General features: G+C 51.3%; 1 protein-coding gene across 1 annotated transcript; it reads right to left on the reverse strand.

Moving 5' to 3' along the window:
* Positions 1-2,215: 2,215 nt before the first annotated feature.
* LOC308534494 (butyrophilin subfamily 3 member A2-like) lies at positions 2,216-21,469 on the reverse strand. The gene is made up of 12 exons (XM_081113010.1): positions 21,415-21,469; positions 18,851-18,970; positions 15,660-15,793; positions 15,100-15,441; positions 12,977-13,258; positions 8,157-8,348; positions 8,027-8,047; positions 7,921-7,947; positions 6,724-6,747; positions 6,306-6,332; positions 4,004-4,179; positions 2,216-3,105 (listed from the first exon to the last, which is right to left on the reverse strand). The coding sequence occupies exons 2-12, from the start codon at positions 18,898-18,900 to the stop codon at positions 2,896-2,898; spliced, it is 1,485 nt and encodes a 494-aa protein (XP_080969136.1). The 5' UTR covers positions 18,901-18,970; positions 21,415-21,469; the 3' UTR covers positions 2,216-2,895.
* Positions 21,470-25,944: the final 4,475 nt, after the last annotated feature.

The following is a 25,944-nucleotide window of genomic DNA, read 5'->3' on the forward strand; positions in this document are numbered from 1 at the left end:
ACCTGAGACCGGCACCCACCTGAGACCAGCGCAGACAGGCCGAGGAGGGGGAAGAAGAGCAGGGGGTCCGGCGGGGAGACGCGCAGGGAAGCCGCCGGCTCCATGGCACCGAGGACCAGTCACCCCGGGGAGGCGGGGAGGCGGGGAGGCGGGGAGGCGGGGGCGCAGACCTGGGGAGTCGCCAGAGACTTGCACCGCCATCCTGATCTGCAGGCGTCCCTGTAACTCGTGTTGGTGCCCTCAGAGCCCCCACGTGTGTCCTGGCACCCCCTTCCTCTCGGGGTCAGGGTCGCCCCACCGCCGGACCCAGAACATTCCATGGCCGGAGCCAGGAATCTCCCTCCGCCCGGCTCGGCTCACGTCTCAGCCAGAGCTCGGCTTCCGCAGAGTCACCGGATAGCTTTCCCCTCCCTCCCCTCCCCCTCTCCTTCCCCTCCCTCTCCCCCTCCCTGTCCCCCTTCTCCCCCTCCCTTCCCCCTCCTCCTCCCCTCCCCCTCTCCTTCCCCTCCCTCTCCCCCTCCCTGTCCCCCTTCTCCCCCTCCCTTCCCCCTCCTCCTCCCCTCCCGCTCCCCGCTCCTCCTTCCCTTCCCCTTCCTCCTTCCCCCTCTTTCCCCTCCTCCTTCCCTCCCCTCCCCCTCGCCCCCTCCCCCTCCCCCTCCCCCCTCCTTCTCCTTCCCCTCCTCCCACTCCCTCCGCCTGTGCGCCCCCAGGTGACCTCCCGCCCCGCCCCCACGGGAGCGCAGCGCCCTCGGTCCCACCTGTCGGACTTCAGGGCGGCATCTCCTTTCCTCCGCGGACGCTCAGTGACGGTCCGGTTCTCCCTCTGTAACCCGCCCGAGAGCAAACCGTCCCGCACGCGGGGAGGAAAACTCCCTCCTCCCCCAACGGAGCCGGGGCCGGGGGGCCGGGGGGCCGGGGGGCCGGGGGGCCGGGGGCCAGGGGGCCAGGGGCCGGGACCTGTGTCCTCTGGGACCCGAGTCCCAAGATTGCCAGGGACCGTCCTGGGTCAGCCAACCAATGGCGTCCCGAGTCCGTTCGTCATCGGTTGCTGGGTAGAATAAGCAGCAAACGGGCATAATTGCGAATCTCTTTTTGAGATGATCTGGACTTTTAGTTCCTTTTCCTTCCTTTTTAAAAAATGATGTGTTTATTGATTTTGGAGAGAAAGGGAGAAGGAGAGAGACACGTGGAGAGGGAATCACTGACCGGGTGCCCCCTGCACGCCCCCCACCAGGGGTGGAACCCCGACCTCCATGTTCACAGGCTGACCCTCAACCGCTGAGCGGGGCCCTTTTCTTTTCCTCCCGGGAATGGAATTTATGCTTCAGCCTTGCCATACCTGCGGGCTGTGGCGTCGCTGCTATGTGACGGAGGCCTGTGTACACGTGTGTGTGGTTGGGGTTGGAGGTGGGCAGGGGTTGAGGTGAATGTAACCACCTTCTTCCCAAAGCCACGGAATCTCTTTAGCGCAGCTAGGCTGGTGGGGCTCCGGAGCTGGGGGCTGGGGAAGGGCTGGGGGTAGAGAACAACCAGCAGCTGCTACGGAGACCTTGTGACTCTCGGAAACCATGGAGTGAGACGGGAAGAGGCTTAAGAGGAGGAAGCCCTCTCTTTCCATGGGGAGGTGGCACCCTGTCGCAGACCACACAGCCAGCAAAGGCTCCCGCCTGCCCGTGGATGGTCTGGTGGGCCCGGCACCCCCATACTCACTCGATGCTCCTTCCTGGGCCCCACAGACCCCAATCGGGCCACTGTGTACATTTTTTGTAAAATCACTTTCCCAAGGCACATTTCATACCATTCCCCACCTGTGCCTAAATGCTTTCCCTGGAGACGGATGATTTCCTTCTAAGTTCGACACTGCAGTCAGCACACGAGCAACAGCCCTACTAACAATTATTCCAGGACTGGACTCAGTTCCCCATTCCCTTCACCTGAATTGTTCCCTCACATCTGCCTCCTGGGAAAACAACTCCAGATGCTCCCAGCCTGGAGGGTCCCCAGCTTCTCCTGACAGCCAGCAAGGAATGCAACCTGGGTCCCACCCCTGCAGGAAACTCAATTCTGCCAACAACCAGAATTAGCAAGAAACAGACGGTTCCCTGGACCCTCCAGAAAGGAGCCCAGCCTGCAGACACCTGGATGTCAGCCTGGCCAGAGCCACGCTGGGCTTCCCACCTACAAACATGTGAAGTAAGGAATCTGTGTTGCATGAGGTCATGAAATTTGTGGTTTTTATTACAGCAGCTTACAAAGCTAATACAATAAGGATTTTGTGAAAATGTGGTGGGTAAGCTGTGGGGTGAAAATCTAGAGGAAGCTCAGTTGAAGAGTGAAGACCATTAACCAATTTATTTAACAAATGTCACCTGAGAACCACCTGCCGGGTGGAGGGGACACAGTGGTTACCAATCACAGTGATGGTGGTGGAGTGGCTTTTCCCCAGGACCCACCAGTTAAAGCAGTGGTACTCAACCTTTTGGCCCTTTAAATACAGTTCCTCATGTTGTGACCCAACCATAAAATTATTTTTGTTGCTACTTCATAACTGTAATGTTGCTACTGTTATGAATCATAATGTAAATATCCGATATGCAGGATGGTCTTAGACGACCCCTGTGAAAGGGTTGTTCCACCGCCAAAGGGGTCGCGACCTACAGGTTGAGAACCACTGAGTTAAAGGAACCTTCGGGAATATCATCGCATGCTCAGCGTGGAGTGTCCCTTACCTGGAGATGGGGCCACAATGTGATAAAACTTCCACTGCAGTTCACCTGGCTCCCTTCCCCCAAATTCATGCCTCACACATGAGCTTTAGGGATGAAGCTGGAGGGTTGGTTCAGCTTCATGATCACAGGTCTCAAGCTGGTTAAGAATTTGGCCTCTAGTCCCTTCTCAGCCCCGGGTGAGGTGGTCACTGTGAGTTCGTTCTGTGGACGATGTCATCATGGACAGCCAGCCAAAGGAGAGTGGACCATGGCTCTGACAGTCCCCCTTGGAGGAACCAGGTGGGGTGTGGCCTTTGTAGTCACCTACAGTGACCTTCTCCCTGGGGCCCTGGGAGGGGAACCTCAGGCTGCCCAGGACCCTGCCCAACAGGAACAACTGGCTGCAAAGGAACAGACTAGAGGTAGAGGGAGGGTCAGAGGTCAAACACCTACCAGCAGCACTACTTTCTGCCTGAATTATATGTCACTTCCCTGGGCCCTGCCTCCCTTTCCACACTTTCAATGAGGCCACCTCACAGGGGTGTTCTGAGGATTGGGGAGTGAGATTCACCTGAAGCATTTAGCCCAGCACCCACCACATTCTAAGTTATCTGCGAATGTGAGCTATGGTTGCAGGAAGGGAACTTTGGAAAGTTAATTAACTTCCTGCACCCTGATCTCCTCATCTGTCATGTGGAAAACTTGAAAGATAACTAGAAAAGGGCTTCACTCAGTGAGTTTTTAGTAAGTATGTTCCTGATGTAAGTATGTTCCTGCTGTGAGGTTTGGCTGTGAAGCAGGCCCTCAGCTCAGGGCTGGGCAGGGGGAAGCAAAGACCTTACTTCCTCCTAGAAGTCCTCTTTGCCATCAGCTGAGCCTGAGGCCACTGGGGTCTCCAGGGAAAGGCCAGGCAGAGGGCCAGATACAAGGGAATTCCCCACTCATTCTTGTGCTGGGCAAATGGTCAAGGCAGTGGGCTCCTCTGACAAAAGCCTGAAAAGAGGCAAGAGTGGCCCAGAGAAGGAAGCCTGTGAGAACGTGTAGATGTGCAATCCATCAATGGCATCATAGAAGGAGACCTCCCCCCTCTCATAGTCCAGGAAAACCCCCACTCTTTTAGGAGGGTTGACCATTGTGAGTTTGCTCCAGGGATCAGATCGACCGTGAAAGTCATGCCCACCCAACAGTGCTATAGTCCAGAATCCACTCTGGGGTGTCATTATAACATAATGTTTTCTCTCCACGTTCTCTCTACACACCCCTAAATTCCACTGTTTCCTGCCCCCCACCTCCACCTCCCAGAAGTGTCTCCCTGACGTGAAGCTCTCACGGCCCAGCACACAGTGACGATCCAGAAATCTCTTGGGGTTGTCTGGCAGGCTCTGCCTTGCATCCGTATAGTTCAGGCTCCTCTGGTCCTCAGAAATAATGAGGGAGGGGTGTGCGGTGTCCGGATCCAGAATCACGTCCGCTGCAGAAAGTTCCAATGGTGTGGGGTCAGCCATGGTTTCGGGATCTGAGAGCCTCAGGCTCCAAGGCTTGGGTCTGGTTGGTGAGACCCGAGCCCAGAGCCTGGGGTCCCAGCTGCCCTGAGTGTGACTCTCAGTAAAGCCAAGATGAACCACAGGGCCTGGTGGTCAGTGAGGAGGGGATGGTAAGAAGGGCTGGGGTCTGCCTAACCTGCCATCTCAAGTGGCCACCTTCCTTCTATCTTTCTCCTGTTTCCTCCCCAGAAGGATTGTGCCCACCTGTGCTGCAGAGTCACATGGACTCCAATTCTAGCCATTGCTCTGCCCTCCTGAGCTGGATGACTTCCTTTTCTGCACGGTCTCTTTACACACACACACACACACACACACACACACACACACACACACACTGCAATGTGGCAAGTCTCAACGTGATATCTGTAAAATGCGAATAAAAATACTCATCTCCAGGGTAGAATAAAACAGAATGTGAGCTGTATTTAGGCCAAGGCCAAGCATGGAGGAAGCACCTGGTGTGCTCACAGGGACCAGGTCTCCGCTGTGCTGGGGCCATGCTGGGCTCTATGTGATCCTCACTCCCCACCTCCCTCTTTGCCCAGGAATCGTCCACCTTGGGAAACGTCACTGGGCTCTCTTGCGTCTGGTCACCTGCTGGCTTTGGCCAAGGGCAGTGCTGGCTGAAGACTGGAGGGAAGGAAAGAGGCACAGCCCCGACTTCCCCAATTCCTGTGATGGAGAGGCTCTAACAGAGCAGCCTCCTCTCAGGCAGCCTCTCCCTGAGCCACAGCCTCCTCAGGGCTCCAGTGACTGCTCCCCGTCCCTCTGCCTTGGGCCTGGGGTGGTGGCAGCTCCCACTGCTGTGAGCCTGGGGCACTGCTCTTCCTTGTGGTTTCCCTAATGCCACCCCTGCCTCTGGAGGTAGGTCCTTCCCTAAACCCTCTGTAATCACTGGGTAGATGTGGCTGAATCAACACAACTCCATCTCTGTGTCTCTGATTTCCTTCATCTTTTCATCCTGTCACCTTTGACCAACCTCCCTGTCCTTAGCAGGCACAACAAAGCCTTCAGGGTGATGGTGATGTGTGGTCCTTAAAATGTAGCCATAAACAGTTCTGTTAGTAACACGAGAACGACATGACAAGGAGGTCAACACCAAACGTGATGGTACCGATTATAAAGAACCTTCCACCACAAGACCCCCAGGAGGCACGGCTGGTGCTGCCACACTCCTTGTCCCTCTGTCCTGTCAACCATTCGTACCTGAGTTGTGTGTTAAACAAGTACTGTAACAGGTCCATGAGTGGTGAAAAGTCTGTGCAGACTGACACGTAGTCTGTCCAATCCAACCCCACACCCTTGTGAGTAAATGACTCTATAATACAGTCGGTTATAATCTAAGGAGTTGCCTACATCACTTTTAGGTCTTAAGAAACTTCTCCTGCCCTAACCGGTTTGGCTCAGTGGATAGAGCCTTGGCCTGTGGACTGAAGGGTCCCAGGTTCAATTCCGATCAAGGGCATGTACCTTGGTTGGGGGCACATCCCCAGTAGGGTGTGTGCAGGAGGCAGCTGAATCAGTGTTTCTCTCTATCCCTTTCCCTTCTTCTCTGTAAAAAATCAATAAAATATATTTTTTTAAAAAAGAAAAAAAAAGAACCTTCTCCTGACTGTGGTCATCACCATCAGACACACATCCATTATGAACAGGCCATGGCTTCCCTCTTGGCGTTTTGACCAACACAAACTCATCACCTCGTCTAGTCTCACCTCCACCCTCACATAGTAGGAATGACCACCATTATCCCAAAGGGACTCAGAGACCTCGAATATCTTGAGGAGCCTCAAGGCAGGAGGGGCAGCAGCTGGGCCAGGTCACCTCCTCCCTCTACCTCCAGCCCCAGCCCCCAGCTCCACCCCTCATGCCTCCTCCTTCCCACACAGACCTGGGGAAGCCCAGGGCAGCAGCCCTGACTCTCTTGGCAGCAGATGGGCACACTGTGGGGACCTCATGCCACCCACCCAGATGTCCCCCAGTCAAGAGCTGGATAAGAAAAAGAGAGCCAGGACCTTCTCTTGTTGTCCCAGGGAACACACAGTCATTCACTCACCAGGTTGGTAAAGGGCCATCTTCCACTCTGAAAGGAAGGAGACACAGGCAAGGAAAGGTCATTTCTGTTCTCCCCCCACCATTCTCCTCACTGAGCCTCTTCCCTCTCCTTCCCACCAGTATCTAGGTTCCTTCCTCCACAGCTCTGAGGAGGAAGCATAAAAGCTCTCAGAATGTTGGGCTTTCCTCCATCACAGTGGGGCTGTGGGTGACGGGGCCAGGCTGTGCCCAGGTGTGGGTGTGTGTGGCAGCAGGTGAGGGGACGCTGGAGCTGGGAGGTCCTCTCTGGGTGTCCGGAGAGGCAGGGTGGTCGTCCACAGAACATGAGCTCTGAGAGGGTCTGATGCTTCCTCACCAGCACAGAAAGGGTTGAAGGGCTTTGTACACAAGTGCAGGAACCAGAGAGCAGAGTCACTCACCAGCATAGGCCTGAGACCTGTCACCTGCAAAGGAAGGAGGCAGGGTCACCTCAACTGTCATTTCTGAGTCCTTCCCTCTCTCTACCCTTTGAACCCCACCTCCCTGTCCCTCTGCCTGTTCAGTTCCCTGCTCCCCCCTCCTCTTTAAAGTCACCTGCACCTAGTGACCTGCAGGCACCGAGTGGGGCTTTCCCAGCTGCACCTGCAGGTCTGTCCTGTACGTGTCTGTACAGCAGTCACCTTTCACCATTGTTTCACTTTCTGAAGTTTCAGTGACCCTCTGTCACCACAGGTGGAAAATATTAAATGGAAAATTCCAGAATAAGCCTTTCATAAGTTTTAAATTGCACATCATTCCGAGTAGCATGATGACACCTGTGCCATCCGTCTCTCACATGCCAACCTGAGAACCATCCCTGTGCCCAGCATGTCCACCCTGTGTCCCTCCCATGAGCCACTCAGTCACTGAGGAGCCGGCTCTGTGGTCAGATCTGCCTCAGCGTCACAGGGCTGGTGTGAAAGTCCCCCTGATGTTACTTATTAATGACCCATCATTGCAGTGATGCTGGCCATTGGGGTGTGGCAATGAGAAGCCTTCCTTTAAGTGAGAAGGAGAAACCTACTATACACAGGGTGTGGTGCTATCCGTGGGCCAGGCATCCACTGGGTCTTGGATCACATGCACCTGGAATAGGAAGTGACTGTCTTCCGCCAGTACCTGGCTAGGCTTACCCTGTGCACATGTGTATGCATACGTGTGCTAGAACCCATCTACTCAATCTGCATGATTTCCTGCCTACTTCCAAAAACAATTGGGTGACTTAATGAGAAAATGTCAGACACGACTTTTCAGCAGTTATGATAAATCTGGGACAGCTGACACCAGCCCCTCCTCCTGGGAAGAGAATGTTCTCTCTCCTTCTGGTTTCTTCTCAGCAGCCTATAGATTCTGTACAGCAGCCAGGGAGGGAGGACTCACATCCTGAGTCCATCTCCCCTCTCCTTGCTGGGGTTCCCTGGACATCCGGGTGGGAGCGGCCTGGTGGAGAGAGCCTGACCCCTTTCTCCAGGGAGGAAACCCTGCCGACCTCCCCCATCAGCGTCCTCATTCCTTCCCCTGGGCGGTCAGGGGTGAGGGAGGGGCTGGACAGGTCCCAGCAGAGAGTCTCAGAGGCAGGTCCAGGACTAGGTACTCACCCGGCATGATCTGCTTCTTTGTCCACCCTGCAGGGGAAAAGCGAGGGGTCGGTGAGGCCGGTAACCAGGGACCCCAGAACCTGCTTGGTGGGGGATCAAGACTTACTGAGCTCCTCCTGAAGCGTCTCTGGAAATAAGCAGAAAGAGAAGGTGCTGTCATGGGGATGGAAGGGGGACCCGCGCTGTGGGTGGGTGGCCTGGGGCGGGGGACCCACCCACCTGCAGCCAGGCCTCACCTTTGGTGCTTCGCTCCTGCTGCTCCTTCACCTGTGCTGCTTCTTTCTCAGCTCGCTCCCTCTCCTTCTCCTGGCTCAAGGCCCAGATTTTCTTGTGCTGTCGCCAGAAGAACACAGCCCCGACCAGGGTTCCAAACAGAGCCAGAAGGGTCACCCCCACGGCCACCAGCCAGGGCTTCGCACAGAAGGGGCCTGCGGAGGGAAAGCCTCACTGCTCGCCCGAAGGGGCGCGGGGTCTCCAGGAGGGGAAGCGACATTGCTCTTCCCAAAGTGCCCAGAACTCTCCCGTCACACAGACTAGTGTCCTCATGTCTGGTTCTCACATGGGAACCGTTAGAGAATAATGTACAGACAGTCACTGGAGTCTCCTCTCCACCCCCTCCCCTGTGTATCAGCGGCTCATCAGGGGCTTAACCTGCTGACTCAGGTGACCTTGGGGCTGGAGGTCCTGGGGTCATATTCAGGGTCCTCTGCCTGAGCAGCTCTGTGACCTTGAACCAGTGACCTAGCCCTTCTGTCCTCAGTGTCCTCATCGGCAGAGCATGAAGTTAATGCTCTAAAGTCCCAGACACAATGTCAGTGCCATGCGAGAGTTTATTCATTTTAAAAACATAAACATCTTCTAGATCCAAGATTGCAACCGACAGGACAGCTGGCTGCAATATAGTGTGTGAGTGAGAGAGCGGAAGGGAGGGCGTGGACGGCGGGAGTGTCTGTGTGTGTGAGGGAGGGACAGCTATGTTCCACGGGACCGTGAGGACTGGCAGACCTGGCTCCCCAGCGGCAGCCTCTGCTGCTGCTGAAACCTCTCCCTGAGCAGCAGGCCCTGCCACAGAGTCTGTGCCATCTTGAAGGGGAGAGCGGCTGTGATTGGGAGCCCAGCCTCATTTCCACCCGGGAGACCTCAGATACCTCCTGGGACCCTACAACCACATTGCCCAGGGACCAGCTGCCTCAGCTGCCAACCCACAAACACCAGGACTCCAGCCTCCCCGGCCACGGGCACCTAAAAAGTTTGTCCAGGGGGAGAAAAGCTGGCAGCTGAATACACAGACGGGTCCTGCACCTTCTCACAGAGCAGATGGAAGGAAGAGCTGTATCGAATATCACCCACCCGGGATTGGAGAATTAAACACAACTGGAGAGGAAATCCGTGGACAAAAAGGTCAGAGATCACCTAGAGCAGTGTTTCTCAACCTTGGCTGCACATTAGAATCACCTGGGAATCATGTTAAAATCCTGATTTCTGGGCCTCATCCTCTGGAAATTCTGTTTCTTTGTGATGGGGTAGGGCCACAACATTAGTAACAAAGAAGCAGAATTTCCAGAAGATGAGGCCCAGAAATCAGGATTTTAACAAGATTCCCAGGTGATTCTAATGTGCAGCCAAGGTTGAGAACCACGGACCTAGAGAAATAAGCTCTGCCTCTTGAGAGTCATCTGGGTGTCTGTTGTTTGGGTATCTGTTGTTTGCATTTTTTGGATTGGTTGTTGGTTTTTTGGAGTTTTCTCCCAATATACATATAATTTTTCCTCTTTTTTCCCCCTTTTGTTTCTTTTCTCTATTGCCTTTTTTCCTTTTCTCAATATCATTTTTTACACTCTTTTCTCTCCCCTATTTCCTTTTTCTTTGGTGGTCACAATTATTTGGGGTTATTGGTATTCTGAATCCATTTGTGTTTGATGCCCTATGTGTTGTGTCTTGTTGTGTTGTATTTTGTGCCTTTAAGTCAATGAAGGAGAGAGAGAACTCATATGACAGGAAACCATAAAAATCCTACAAGAGTACATGGGCAGCAAAGTAGCAAACATATGTCATAGCAATATCTTTACCAACACAGCTCCTAGGGCAGTGGTCGGCAAACTCATTCGTCAACAGAGCCAAATATCAACAGTACAATGATTGAAATTTTTTTGAGGGCCAAATTTTTTAAACTTAAACTATATAGGTAGGTACATTGTTATTAACTTAATTAGGGTACTCTTCAGCTGGCCTTTGCTAGAAATGTCCTCAATCTGATTGAGGTACGTTCGCTGAGGTCGACCCCTTCCAACTCTCCCATCCACACTCAACTCGTGCATGAATTGCATGCGCCTCCCCCCACGCTGTGTATCCCGCGGGCTGCCTGCACCACGTCTCCTGCCGCTGGACTGATGGACACCCCCGACTTCTTCTAACACCATTTCTTCAAAATAGACTCGCCCAGGGCAAAAACTGACTTCTGCACATGGGCCACGAAGTTTCAATCGCACTGTACCTGCATGCCCCATCGCGGTATTTTGTGGAAGAGCCACACTCAAGGGGCCAAGGAGTCTCATGTGGCTCGTGAGCTTCGGTTTGCCAACCACTGTCCTAAGGAAATGGAGACTAAGGAGAAAATAAACAAATGGGGCTACATCAAAATAAAAAGCTTCTGCACAGCAAAAGAAACCATCAACAAAACAAGAAAGCCCACTGCATGGGAGAACATATTTACCAATGCTATTTCAGATAAGTGTTTAATCTCCAAAATTTACAGAGAACTCATACAACTTAACAAAAGGAAGATAAACAACCCAATCAAAAAATGGGCAAAGGACCTAAGTAGACACTTCTTTAAAGAGGACATACAGAAGGCCCAGAGACATATGAAAACATTCGCAAAGTCACTAATCATCTGAGAGATGCAAATCAAAACAATGAGATACCATCTCACACCTCTCAGAATGGCTCTCATCAACAAATCAACAGACAACAAGTGCTGGGGAGGATGTGGAGAACAAGGAACCCTCGTGCACTGTTGGTGGGAATGCAGACTGGTGCAGTCACTGTGGAAGACAGTATGGAGTTTCCTGAAAAACTTAAAAGTGGAACTCTCCTTTGACCCAGTGATTCCACTTCTAGGACTATATCCCAAGAAACCAGAAACACCAATCAGAAAGGATATCTGCACCCCTATGTTCACAGCAGCACACTTTACAATAGCTGAGATCTGGAAACAGCCTAAGTGCCCTTCAGCAGATGAGTGGATTAAACAACTGTGGTACATCTACACAATGGGATACTACACTGCTGTAAAGAAGAAGGAACTCCTACCATTTGCAACAGCATGGATGTAACTGGAGAGCATGATGCTAAGAGAAATAAGCCAGTCAGAGAAAGATAAATATCACATGATCTCACGCATATGTGGGATATTATGATCAACATAATTTGATGAACAAAAATAGATCCAGATAAACTGATGAACAAAAACATATCCAGAGACAGAGAAGCATCGATCAGACCGTCAAACCTCAGAGGGAAGGTAAGGGAGGGTGGGGGTAAAGGGGAGCGATCAACCAAAGGACTTATATGCAAGCTTATAGACCTAACCAATGGACACAGACAACAGGGGGGTGAGGGCATGAGTGGGGGTATAGGGGGAAACGTGTGATATGGACACATATGGAATAACTAAATCAATAAAAAATTTTAAAAAAGAAAAAAATAGATCCGGAGACAAATGGCAGGGGAGGTGGGGGGTTAGAGAGCCACCAAAGGACTTGTATGCATGCATATTAGCATAACCAATGAACACAGACACTGGGGCGGTGGGGGCTTGGCCGGGGTGGAAATGGCTGGGGCGGGGGGAGTCAATCGGGGAAAAAGGAGACAAATGGAAAACTTTAGTCAATAAAAAAACAAAGAAAAAATTGCATTACATTGAAATAATAATAATGCCTGGACTGGAACCTGTTAAATATATATATTAAACATCTTCTTATTTTTCTCGCTTACAGCACAGGCGGCATCTACGCAAGCTGCTCCGTAGCTCAATCCTCACTGCATCGTGGGTCCTGGGGACCTTTCCCTCTCGGCGTGGAGAGCACGTCTGTGTTTCCTCCCACAGGGCAGCCTCCACTGCACAGGAATCCCCATGGATGGCATTTGAACTGTCTCTGACTATTGTTATTATAACTGATGCTCTATGAAATAACTTTGTGCCCTGGCTGGTTTCGCTCAGTGGATAGAGCACTGCCTATGGACTGAAGGGTCCCAGGTTTGATTCCGGTCAAAGGCAGAAGCTTGGGTTGTAGGTTTGGTCCCAGTGTGGGGTGTGCAGATGGCAACCGAGGATTCCCTCACATCATTGATGTTCCTCTCTTTCTCTCCCTCTCCCTTCCTCTTTGAAATCAATAGAAATATAGTTTTTAAAAAGAAATAACTTTGTCCATCAGTTATTTCACACAAACCCAAGCTGATCTGTCAGATAAATTCCGAGAACTGGGATTTTGGGTCAATTAATAAGTAGTTTGGATTAAGATTGCTCTACTCCCTCCCTTCCCCAATATAAGGTGTGTCAATTTATACAAAAATATACCAAATGATACCAATAAAGGTCTAAGAGTGTCTCTCTCCCCACAGTCCTGCCATCAGTGTTTCCAACTACATGGTTTGTTTGCTGCCAATCTCACAGGTGGGAATGTCTCCCTGCTCAGTGAGACCGGACACCCTTCCCCGAGATATTTCCTTCTGGGAACCGTTCATTTCTGTACCGAGCTGTTTCATGTTTTGAGGAGCTCAGCCCTTTCTCCAGGACGTGTCTGCACACATTTTCACCACTTTGTCATGTGTTTGCTGACCATTACCATTTGTCCTTCCCCATCGCCTGTCCCAGGTGGAGGCAGCAGGGATGCTCAGAAAATGTCTGCGACAAGAACAACTTCAAGGGGCAAAGGGCACCCAGGTGCCTGCTCTGAGCCTTATGTTCACTGCACAGACCCAGGTCAGCAGCAGACAGTTGGGCCTCCTTCTCCCAGTGGCCAGAGGTGAGCACAGTGTTGGGCTGGGCACTGACCTGCAATGGAGACCCTGGCGGTCTTCTCCTGGCTGAGCAGGGGGTTTCTGATGACACAGGAGACCCCCTTCCCAGAGCCGCCTTTCAGGATCACAGACGATGTGACTGCGTACAGACCCTCTCCATCTACATTTGCAGGCGCTGCCATGGTGGGCAAGCTCTCTCTCTCGTCACCTCTCCACTCTACGAGGGGCTGCGGATACCAGCCTGCAGATGTGCACTTCACATGAATCCGTCCATCTTCATTGTCTTTCATTTCAAGGTGAAGATCAGAGCCCAGGGCTGGGGAAGGAAGAGTGAGCCTGAGTCATGGGGAGGCCTCTGTGTTGGTGAGGGTCCCATCAGGAACAGGGGCTCACTCCACTAGATCACGCAGGCAGGCTCACTAAGGAGCTGGTTGCCACGTGTGCTATGCAGGGGACACTGTTCCATGAGGTGACCACTGCCTGAACCTCATGGACCCCCGAGCTCGATCCAGGAAGATCTGGGCCAGAACAGAGACTGCTTCTCCGGAATCCCCTCAGAGACACCTGGACCCTCCCCCTGCCCAGTGCTCGTTCCTGGAACTGGCCCTCACCCGCCCTAACATGTAGTCATTCCCCCTTATCTTCGCGGGTCAAGCCGCAGCCCCCTATCTATCCTGCCTGTCCTGTGTGAGCTTTAGGCTTTGCCAGGTGGTGGGGAGGATATGCATGTTGTATTGCTGCAGCCCATGCTGTTCCTGGTATGAGAGTCACTGTGGTGAACTCTTGATATCATTAATCTAGAGTTTACAGCCTCTTTTTCAGGTCTTTGGACTCAGGGCATTTTTATTTTGTGGTTGTGGAAGGGGAAAGACTACATGGGAGAGAGCTGACCCAGTGCCAGGAGCAGTGAGCTGTCACCACCAGTCCCTAAACTCTTTTTTTTTTTTTTTTTAATATTTTATTGAGTTTTTACAGAGAGGAAAGGAGAGAGATAGAGAGTCAGAAACATCGATGAGAGAGAAACATCGACCAGCTGCCTCCTGCACACTCCCCACTGGGGATGTGCCCGCAACCAAGGTACATGCCCTTGACCGGAATCGAACCTGGGACCCCTCAGTCCACAGGCCGACACTCTATCCACTGAGCCAAACCGGTTTCGGCAAGTCCCTAAACTCTTAACCCAAGTCGGTCGGGGGGTGGGAGGAAGCCTTTTGAAGACTTGCAAGAACCCAGTCCTGTAGGGAGGGATTTCTTAAGAGAAGCTGTGGTCTCAGGAAGGGACTGAAGATGACTGAGGAGGCCCTGCAGGGAGAAAGCCAGGACCTCCACCCCCACCTTCCTTCCTTCCTGTGCAAGGCAGGGCTGTGCCCGAGAAAGAGAAATGATGTTGGACGTGAACAATGTCACGGAACAGCAGCATCAGACAAGGATGCTTTGTCCCTGTGATGGGTCAGGACAAATCAAGACCACTCAGTCATCAGGTCTGAACACAGAATAAACCATGAACAGTGTCCAGACCACAGCAGTGAGCAATAATCCCCTGTCCTAGGTGTGAATGACCAGTTACACCCCATACCATACTGACAGCATCTGATCCAGAGCAAAGCCCTCCTTCCATAAACCCTCCCCTAGTCCCCTGTCAGCCCAAAGTTATACCAAGTCTCCCTGACACCCCCTCATGGGGACACCCCATGTTTCCACACTGTGTTCTCCTCACTGCAACTAGTACCAAACTTAACTTGTTCAACTGCAGGTGTGATCCTGGGGCCTTTGGTTGAAGAAAATGGCAGCACAGGTGATGTCCCTGCTGCTCAGCCTCCCCGGACCCATAGCAGCGAGCACCTGGGGGGCCCAGGTCCACTGCCTGGAACACAGCTGAACCCATTCGACTGTGTGCCCCCCATGAGGGGAGGTTTTCTCCGTCTTCCTGCCCTGACCCCACATCCCTGCTGAGACCCTAGTGGCTGCAGGAGGAGCGTCTTCACATGGTTCAGGAGGAGCCCTTCCTGCAGGAAAACCTGAGTCTGTCAAGGGCCCAGAGAAGCAGAGGTGGAGGTGGGAGGCAGCTGCTGGGGTGTAGGCAGAGGTCTGTGAGGTGGCCTTGGAGCCTGTGTCCCCAGGCCCCACAGAAGGAGCTCAGAACAACCTCAGGCTCACCTGCAACCTTCAGCTCCACCTGGGCTTTTGCAAAGAAATCTGCATCTTGGAAATAACACTGGTAGGTTCCACTGTCGGAGGCTTTGACCTTGTGAATCCGCAGGACGGCCTTCCCCTCAGCAATGTCTCCTCTTAAAATGGAGGTTCTCCCTTGATACTCTGCTATCTCTGTTCCTTCCTTGCCATCTGCATATGCACATACCACCTGCCTGAGGCCGGATCGCAGCCACATCAGCTCCATGGTCTCAGCGCTTATCTTCGGGAACAGGTGACAGGGCAGCTCAGCTACTTCACCCACCATGGCCAGGATGGGCTCAGGGGGTCCAACCACAGCAAACTGAGCTGGTGAGCAGAAAGGGGTGCTCCATCAGAGGGAGCTGGAGGCCAGAGGGTAAGGGGGTGTCCCAGGTAGGGAGGGTGAGATTAGAAATATGTAGAAAGGGACTCAGTTCTGAGAGGTGTACAGCTGGCTGGGCCTCCCAGGTGTGGTAAGGAGTCCAAGGTTCTGACTGGGCACTATAGGTAACTGCTCCAGGTACATAAATGCAGATGGTCCCTACCTGAGCAGGGCGTGAGCAGCTGGACCAAAGCGAGGCAGACGGGGAGGTGGAGCAGATGGAAGGCCAGGGATCTCACCATTGTGGGCTGTTGTGCAGACAGAGAGCCACCAGAAGGAGCTGGTAGAAATGACGACCTGGAGGAAGATGGAGAATCCACATGAGACCTCTGCCTCCCCAGGGCCGACTCCTGGTGCAGCCACCATCACTGGTGACCCCAGAGCCTACTCTGAAATGTCAGCTTGGGAGTCTCTTCACCTTTGACTCCAACATGGAAAACTATCCTATAGGAAGTAACCTTAAGTGTCCGTCTCTTGGCCCTGGCCACCTGGGAGTCCTGGGCTCTGTGTCCAATGGGCTCACAAGCTTTCACTTGCTCACATTTCCTCGACAGCCTGTCCGCGCCTCCAACATCTCACTGTGATTAACGCAGGACCCCCCTCTCTGAGCCCTGATTCCACTGGGGCCCCTCATTCTCTGCTCCACACCACAGCCCGAACGCTCCTGCCTCCCTCACTTCACGCCTCTCCTCATCCTCCAGGGGCTCCCCCTGTCCTCAGAGCAGGAGCTGGAGTCCTCTGCTCCCTGTACTTTCTATGTTATCTGAATGTTTGAAATTTTAAGATCTCAGAGAGAGGAATATATTTCCACTGATTTTCAGGCATAGTTATTGCATTTTATTCCTTGTTATAAACAACTTTAAAATGAAAAGACTCATAAAAATAAAATTTATATAATATACAGTGTTAATTCTATACTTTGCTTCATATGAATGTAAATATTTCTGGACCTATTTTGCAGAATACATATATATATACTAGAGGCCCGGTGCACAAAAATTTGTGCACTCGGGGGGAAGGAGTAGCCCCTCAGGCGTGCCTGTGCCCTCTCACATTCTGGGACCCCTTGGAAGATAACGACCTGCTGACTTAGGCCTGCTCCTGGGTGGCAGAGGGCAGGCCCAATCCCTAGATGCAGCCCCTGGTCGGGCTCAGAGCAGGGCTGATTTGGGAGTTGGGGCGCTGCCCCTGTCATGCACAGAGCAGGGCAGATTGGGAGGTTGCGATGCCACCCTCAGTCACGCTCAGGGTAGGGCTGTTTGGGGGGTTGGGGCACTGCCCCCTGTCACACTCAAGGCAGAGTCGATGGGCAGGTTGCGGCGCCACCCCGTCACTCACAGAGCAGGGCCAATCAGGGAGTTGCGGCGCTGCCCCCTGTCACTCACAGAGCAGGGCCCATCAGGGGGGTTGGGGCTCCGTACTCTGTCAGGCACAGAGCAGGGCCTATCAGGGGGTTGGGGAGCTCCCCCCTGTCATGAGAGCAGGGCAGGGCCCATCAGGGGGTTGGGGAGGTCCCCCCTGCCACTCACAGAGTAGGGCCGATAGGGGAGTTGGAGCACTGTCTCCTGTCACACACAGAGCAGGGCGGATCAGGGGGTTGGGGCGCCGCACCCTGTCCCACTCAGGGCAGGGCCGATGGGGAGGTTATGGCTCTACCACGTCACACACAGAGCAGGGCCTGTGGCGGGGTTGGTGGGGGGTGGGGGGGTTGGGGTGCCACACCCTGTCACACACAGAGCAGGGCCAATCAGGGGGTTGGGGCACCGCAGCCTGTCACACACAGAGCTGCAGGGCAATCAGGGGGTTGGGGAGCTCCCCCCTATCAGGCACAGAGCAGGGCTGATCAGGGGGTTGGGGTGCCTTCCCCTGTCACGAACAAAGCAGGGAGGATAGGGAGGTTGTGGTCCTGCCCCCTGTCACACACAGAGCTGCAGGGCGATCAGGGGGTTTGGACTCTGCCCCCGTCACTCTGATCCCGGTGCTGGGAGGCATATTACCCTTTTACTATATAGGATAGCGGCCTGGTGCATGGGTGGGGGCCGGCTGGTTTGCCCTGAAGGGTGTCCTGGATCAGGGTGGGGGTCCCCACTGGGGTGCCTGGCCAGCCTGGATGAAGGGATGATGGCTGTTTGCAGCTGGTCACACACCCTTCAGGGTGGGGGTCCCCACAGGGGTGCCTGGCCAGTCTGGGTGAGGGGCTGAGGGCTGTTTTCAGACTGGCGGGTGACTGAAGCTCCCAACTGCTCCTCTTTTTCTTTTTTTTATTTTGGGCCAGCTTTAGCTCTGAGGCTCCAGCTCTTAGGCCTCCGCTGCTGAAAGCAGGTTTCTGGCCTTTGTTTACCTTCTGTATTTGAAACAATGTTGCAATCCTGCTGGCTGAAGCCCGGCAACTAAAGCAGGTTTCTGGGGTTTTGTTTAGCTTCTATATTTGTAACATAGTTACTTAGAGTTGCAGCTCAGAGGCTGGCAGTGGCAGGTGGGGAACGTTGGAGTCCTCAGTCACTGAAGCAAGCAAGCCTCATGTTCGCTTCCAGCTGCCTGGCTGCCGGCCGCCATCTTGGCTGGCAGTTAATTTGCATATCACTCTGATTAGCCAATGGGAAGGGTAGTGGTCGTACGCTAATTACCATGTTTCTCTTTTATTAGATAGGATATATATATATATATATATATATATATATATATATATATTTACATACTAGAGGCCTGGTGCATGAATTCGTGCACCAGTAGGTTCCCTTGGCCTGGCCTGTGGGATTGGGCTGAAACTGGCACTCCGACATCCGCCGAGGTGTCCCAGATGGTGAGAGGGTGCAGGCCAGCCTGAGGGTCCCCACCAGTGCATGATCGGAGCCCGGGAGGGATGCAGGAAGTTAGCCAGCTGGGGAGGGACCCTGGAAGGGCTCCAGGGCATGTCCAGCCGCTCTTGCTCAGTCCTGATTGGCCAGAACTCAGCAGCAAGCTAAGCTACCAGTCGGAGCATCTGCCCCCTCGTGGACAGTGCATGTCATAGCGGCTGGTCTGCCAGTCGAATGTCTGCCCCCTGGTAGTCAGTGCATGTCATTGTGAGCAGTTGAGTGGCCCTAGCATATCATTAGCATATAATGCTTTGATTGGTTGAATGAATGGCTGGACACTTAGCATATTAGGCTTTTATTATATAGGATTTCTCAGTGTACTACCTGGGTTATATATTTTACAGGGTGTCCCAAAGAAATATGTATACACTTTAACAGTTGATAGCTCAATTTTGAAAATTAAATGTATTTTGCCTTAGCCAGTTTGGCTCAGTGGATAGAGCATTGACCTATGGACTGAAGGGTCCCAGTTTTAATTCCAGTCAAGGGCACATACCCTGATTGCAGTCTCCTCCCTGGTCCGGGCCCAGGTCCAGGCAAATCCATGAGGCAAAACAATCGATGTCTTTTTCTCACATTGATGTTTCTCTGTCTTTCTCTCTGTCTTCCACTCTCCCTAAAAATAAATGGGGGGAAAAAAATTCTCCAGTGAAGAATAAAAACAAAAAAGAAAATTAAATATTTTAATAAACACTGTCTTGATAATTATTCAAAGGGTATGCATACATCTGGGGGATATATATCAGATGCCTTAAGAATGTTTTATTCTTTGACCCACAAATTCCACTTACAGAAATTACTCTTAAAGAAAAAGAAAACCGGGCATTAACAAAATGTCTTATGTTTAATTCTGCTCATCATAGTAAAATCTGTAATAACAAAATATAGACAATTTAAATACCCAGATTGGATCCAAGTTTGTTATAATTATAAACAAATAACTTTATTAAAACACGATTCCTAAACCTACAGCTAAGATAAGACTCAATGGTGAAAAGTTGAAAGCCTTTCCTGTAAGGTCAGCAATAAGAAAAGGATGCCCACTCTCACCACTCCTGCTCCCACAGTATTGGAAGTCCTGGCCACAGCAGTCAGACAAGACAAAGAATTAAAAGCATACAAATCAGAAAGGAAGAAGTAGAACTCCACTATTTGCAGAGGATGTGATGCCATATATAGAAAACCTGAGGACTCCACCAAACAAAACAAAAACAAAAATGATTAGAACCAATCGATAAATTCACTAAGGTTGCAGGATAGAAAATCAGAAACCTGTTACATTTCTATACAGTAATAATGAATAATCAGAAGGAGAAAATTTAAAAACTTCATTTACAAGTTTACCCACAAAGTATAAAATACCCAGGAGTAAATTTAACCAAAGAGGTGAAAGACCTAGAGTCTGAAAACTATAAGACACTGAAGACAGAAACTGAAGAGGATACAAATAAATGGAAGGATAGGATATACATGCTCATGGGTTGGAAGGATTAATATTGTTAAAATGTCCTTGCCTAAAGCAATATCCACATTCAATGCAATCCCTATTAAAACACCAATGGCCTTCTTCTCAGAAGTAGAACAACAAATTTATATGAAACCACAAAAGACCGCGAATAAGCAAAGAAATCTTGAGAAAGAACAAAGCTGGGGTATCACCCTCCCTGATATAAACTATACTACAAGGCTACATGAATAAAAACAGCATGGGACTGACATGGAAACAGACACATAGTTCAATGGGACAAAACAGAAAGCCTAGAAAGGAACTCTCACTCATACCAGGTATGGTCAATTAATCTGTGACAAAAGAGGCAAGAGTATATGACAGGGTAAAGACAGTCTCTTCAAAATGGTGTTGGGAACGCTGGACAGATGCACGCAAAAGAACGTTACTGGATCACTTTCTTACACCTTATACAAGAATGAACACAAAATGGATTAAGGATATAAATGTGAGGCCCGAAACTATAAAACTAGAAGAAAACATGGGCAGTGAATTCTCTGACATTGCTCTTAGTATTGTCCTTTTAGACACGTTTCCTTGGGCAAAGGCAACAGAAGAAAAATAAACATGAGATCATGTCAAACTAAAACGTTTTTGCACAGCAAAGGAAACCATCAATAAAACAAAAAGACAACCTACTGAATGGAAGAAGATATTTGCCAATGATACGTCCCATGCAGGATTAATTTCCAAAATTTATAAAGAACTCTTACAACTTACCACCACCAAACCCAATAATTCATTTTTTTAAATGGGCAAAGAGTCTGAATAGACATTTTTCCAAAGAGGAGGTACAGATGGCCATCAGACTTATGGATTGGAAACCCCTCTACTGTCAGACAGCGTGCTGTTTATCCATTCTCTAACTCTTGTACATGTATGCAGTTCTAGATTTTTCTATATTACAAATAATTCTGTAATGAACATCATTACCTCTGCATCTTTAAGACACACACCTTGCAACCTGCCCCACCATTCTTTTAACATTAGTTCTGTAAACGATGACCTCTCACTAGTATGTGGCTGCACATAAACCACCTGTTTGCTTCAGAATTCTAGCAACCATTTTCAAAAGAAGCAGACTCCATCCTTCAGACTTCCTGCTCCGGGAGGTTTGCTGACCTTCAACCAGTAACCTGCACAGACCGTGTTGGCTTCCACTAGTCCCCTCAAAGGAGAACCCTCAACCTCCTCCTTTTGTTCCCTTTGTTCTGGTTCCCCCACCCACCACTTCATCCCCCCCCCCCCCCGCCCTTAAAACCCCTGCCCATGGCCAGTTGTTAAGATGGTCTGTGCAGCATGAGTCCACCATCTTCTCACGCTGTGGGTCTAGGAGAAACTACCTTCCCTCCACCAGCCCCAGCCTCTCCATTATGGGCTTTCCAGGGGCAGGCAGCCAATCCTGGGTTCCCTATCAACCTGTCCTTTGGAACCTCTTAGTTCACATTCCCAGAGAGAAGCAGGAGAGACTGTAAGAGGCCTTTGCTATGCAGCTGAGAGGCTCACTGATTCGAGTTCTCTCCCTCCCACAGATTTCCCAGTTCAGGCCTTACCTTGCCCTGAGTGCGTACCCCCACCTGAGTCCTCACAGCATCACACTCCTTCTCTGGGTGAGGAACGCCCTACAGGCTCTCAGCCTCTCTCCTAAGGAGCCCTGGGGCCCTGGCTTTTATCAACTCCCTCCACTTACCCTTGGCACGCCCAGCTGGAAACCACAGAATAAAGGCACCTGGTAGGTCTTCATTACAGCTGAGCCTCTGATCTGGAAGAGGGTGGGGGAAAGAATGCCTGCTCAGGACAAAAACAGTGCACTGACCCTCTTTGAAAGCAGGTTATTAAAAAGATGATGATGATAATAACATTTACTCTGTCCTGGGTGTGTGATCAGTGGGGTGCTCTATGTGTCTCCACCTGTTGCTGGTGTAGGGGGGCTCAGGGTGTCCAGGGAACAAGCATTTCCTGAGGCCCCACAGGGGGATGATTCTGGGGGAGCTTTTTTTCTGTGGAACCAAACCCCCGAGTTTCCAAGGTCCCCTCTCCCTCCGTCCTGCCATGAAAAAGTCCCATGTTGTCTTCAGCAGGACAAGGATTGCAGCCATTCCCAGAGTTCCTGCTCCATATTTGCACAGTCCTGTCCTGTCCAGCACCTGGCTGGGGGAGCTTGTGTTCCCAGCTGCAGCCCATTGTGTGTGGGGGCTGCAGGGTGTGCTAACACGGGTCACTAGCAAAGGAGAAACAGGAGAGCAAGCAAGAGCATCAGAGAAAGAGAGAATTCTCAGTCTGGTGACTCTGCATTCCCAATATTGATGGGCTTGCATTGGGGTCCACCCTTTTAGCCAATGATCTTTGTTCACAGGTTAGACTGACAGGCAGGCCCCTTCCCTACGTCACCCCGTCTTCACTGCTCATGTGCCCCCTCTTCCCTTTGTGGAGCCCTTCCCCAGTGATTTCCAGGGAATAGACTGGCTCCCTGGGGAGTGTCAAGTTGCAGCTTCCTGGTGAGGCTGCCCAGATGACCTTGCTTATTGTGTCTGGCCTCCTCTTTGCTCCTTCCCTATTATTTTTTTAAATGTATTTTATTGATTTTTTACAGAAAGGAAGGGAGAGGGATAGAGAATTAGAAACATCGATGAGAGAGAAACATCCATCCGCTGCCTCCTGCACACCTCCTACTGGGGATGTGCCTGCAACCAAGGTGCATGCCCTTGACCAGAATTGAACCTGGGACCCTTCAGTCCCCAGGCCGACGCTCCATGCACTGAGCCAAACCAGTTAGGGCTCCTTCCCTATTATTAATATGAAGGACTAGCTTGTTATGAGGGTAGCAGGTATATGTGTGTTACACAGGATTCTATTACAATCATGCCTCAAAACAGCAATCATGCCTCAAAACAAACACCGAACATCTCAGGAGATTATATCAACATGATTTTTCTCCTTCGTGGGTCTACAGGGGGGAACTGGGTGTAGCTGGGCTGGGTGGGCTCGCCTGTGATTGGCTGACCGGAGCTGGACTTTAGTTTGTAAGTTGGGTTCCGGTCAGTTCCATGGGTCTCTTCATTCTGGGACCAGGAGCTACAGGACAGGTGCTTCATTTCGGCCTCCCCCTCCCCACCTCCTTCTCTCTCTCCTCCCCCTTTTCTGGTTCCCATCAGCTCTCCCTTCTCCCCCTCCCACCTCTTCCTCTAACTTCCCAGATGACAATCCTCAGGCCTCCCCTCCCCTAGTGGCCACAGCGCATCACTGCACCCGTGCTCCTGGGAAGGGAGCCCCCCTCTCCCTCCACCAGGTTTCCACATCTTTGATTAATAAAATCTTAAACCTTTTTATTCCTCTGTGACCCACAATATAAAATACATTTCATATTGTAGCTCAGGACACACACACTTATATATACTGCATGCTCTCATAGTTCCATTCGTGTTCCATTGAATGTTCCATTGAAGTTTGGTCTCTACATAATATATTGATTTCCTGCACCATCAATGGCCCAGGTTCTGCAGGTGGAGAACTGCTCCATGGCGGTTGTCTTATGGCAGAAACATTAGGCCCCAAGTCCTGTGGGCTCTGCTTTTGTTGTCCACAGTCGGGACTTGTGCCCTCAAACATTTACCTTCCTGTTATAGGATTTGACATGGATTGTGAAATAATTTTGGAAGAGAAAGATGCACTTCTCTTCATGTTCATGTTGAAGAACCTTTCACTGGGCATGAGGCAGCGCAGAGAGTTTTCTGAGGCAGAAGGTTAAATACTTGGGCTCAGGGTCTTGCCCACCCTCCCCATCTCTGTATCAGTCCCCACCACACACCCATGGCAGCCCCTGTACAGCTGCACGTTGGTTCCCTAGGTCTGTCTGGTGCACAAAGTGCCACAACTGGGCGGCTTCAGCCCCAGAGCGTTGTCTTCTCAGCTTCAGCTCCGGATCCCACAGGGTGGTCCAGGATCTGCCCTAGTGTTGGGGTTCCTGGCAGGCTAGGCTTTCCCTGGTTTGTCTCCGCCTTCATTCTCACCTGGTTCCTCCGTGTCCCGTGAAGAAGCTGGGTCAGCCCTGAGGTCTTGCTAAATGCAGCCGATGACGGGAATGCCACTAGGTCAGTGGCTCTCACCTTGGCTGCACATTAGAATCACCTGGGAATCGTTTTAAAATCCTGATTTCTGGGCCTCACCCTCCGGGAATTCTGTTCCTTTGTGATGGGGTGAGGCCACAACATTAGTAACAAAGACACAGAATTTCTGGAGGATGAGGCCCAGAAATCAGGATTTTAAAAAAAGATTCCCAGGTGATTCTAATGTCCAGCCAAGGTGGAGAACCACTGCTCTAGGTGGTCAGTGAGAAGGTCCTCTCTTGATTTAACTCAGCTGTGATACCATCGCCCCTGGAAAGCCTCATTTCTGAGCTGTTTTACTGCATATTTTAACTACACACGCGTGAGGGAGAGAGAGACAACTGACATTACTGAGGGTGGTAGGTGTGGGAGAATGGGCTTGAGGCTCTGAAGGCCTCAGCTCTCCAACCACCACCCTGGGGTGACCTGTCAGATTGTGTTATTGGCTTAAACAATAGAGATTTTCTTACTTAACAAAAAGTCCTGAGGTTAGGAGGCAGCAGCACTCTGCAGCCTTCCTCCCAGTGGTCTTTCCTATTCTAGAGACTCAGGGAAACAAACTTATTGGGCGACATGTCCCAATCCTATGAAATTCAAATGGCAGCCCAAACATGAGGGTTTACTAGAAGAGCCAACCCTTCCATCTAAGATTGTGCTACAGGAGGGGCTGTGGAGGAGACCCCGGGGTCCACACAGCCAAAGTATTAACACCCGGCGCTTGACAGAGAAAACTTTCTAGATCCCGGGTCAAGTCTACTCCTGACTAATTTCTAGGTAGAAGACAAATAAATTGATTCAGCATGAAAAATGCACTGTTACTAGCCTTTTGAGATTATCTGGCCTTTTCATTTCCTTTTTCTCTTTTCAGAGGCAATGGTGTGTTTGTGTGTGTGTGTGTGTGTGTGTGTGTGTGTGTGTGTGTGTGATTGGGGTTAGGGGCAGGCATGTGTTGAGGTGAACATAAGTACCCTCTTCCCAAAGCCAAAAAATTTCATTCAAGTTGCTAGACTTGTGGGGGGCAGGGAAGATATTGGGGAACACCAGGAGGGGCTGTGAGGTAAAGAGCAGAGCCAGAGAGCAGTTGTTATGGATACTTGTGACTCATTCAGAAAACACTCAGAGTCCTTGGGACACTGAGTGACAGGCCAAAGCCCTTTCTCTCTCTCAGGAGGCAGCAAACAGGACCATGGCAGCCGGCACAGGCTCCCGCCTGCCAGTGGATGTTCTGGTGGGTCCAGCACCCCCACACCCACCTGCTGCTCACTTCCTGGGCCCACAGACCCCAATCGGGCCACTGTGTACATTTCTTCTAGAATAACCTTCTCCAGGCACATTTCATACCATTCCCCACCTGTCCCTAAATGCTTTCTCTGGAGCCTCCACTACCTTCTGACTAAGTTGGACACTGCAGTCAGCACAGGAGCAACAGTCCCACTAGCAGTGACTCCAGGACTGGACTCTGGTCCCCATTCCCTTCACCTGAATTGTTCCCTCACATCTGCCTCCTGGGAAAACAACTCCAGATGCTCCCAGCCTGGAGTGCTCCCAGCTTCTCCTGACAGCCAGCAAGGAATGCAACCTGGGTCCCACCCCTGCAGGGAACTCAATTCTGCCAACAACCAGAATTAGCAAGAAACGGACTGTTCCCCGGAGCCCTCCAGAAAGGAGCCCAGCCTGCAGACACCTGGATGTCAGCCCGGCCAGAGCCACGCTGGGCTTCCCACCTACAGACATGTGCAGTAAGGAATCTGTGTTGCATTAGGTCATGAAATTTGTAGTTTTTATTACAGCAGCTTACAAAGCTAATACAATAAGGATTTTGTGAAAATGTGGTGGGTAAGCTGTGGGGTGAAAATCTAGAGGAAGCTCAGTTGAAGAGTGAAGACCACTAACCAATTTATTTAACAAATGTCACCTGAGAACCACCTGCCGGGTGGAGGGGACACAGTGGTTACCAATCACAGTGATGGTGGTGGA

The sequence above is a fragment of the Myotis nattereri genome, assembly GCF_964212035.1.
Source record: "Myotis nattereri genome assembly, chromosome: 18".
NCBI lineage: Eukaryota > Metazoa > Chordata > Mammalia > Chiroptera > Vespertilionidae > Myotis > Myotis nattereri.

Coding starts and splice junctions, on each gene's coding strand:
- LOC308534494 (XM_081113010.1), bottom strand. CDS start 18,900: ATGGATTTGCCTGGACCTGGGCCCGGACCAGGGAGGAGACTGCAATCA. Junction 15,442..15,659: donor GCTGCTCACGCCCTGCTCAG/GTAGGGACCATC, acceptor TCTGCTCACCAG/CTCAGTTTGCTGTGGTTGGA. Junction 7,948..8,026: donor GACGCTTCAGGAGGAGCTCA/GTAAGTCTTGAT, acceptor TTTCCCCTGCAG/GGTGGACAAAGAAGCAGATC.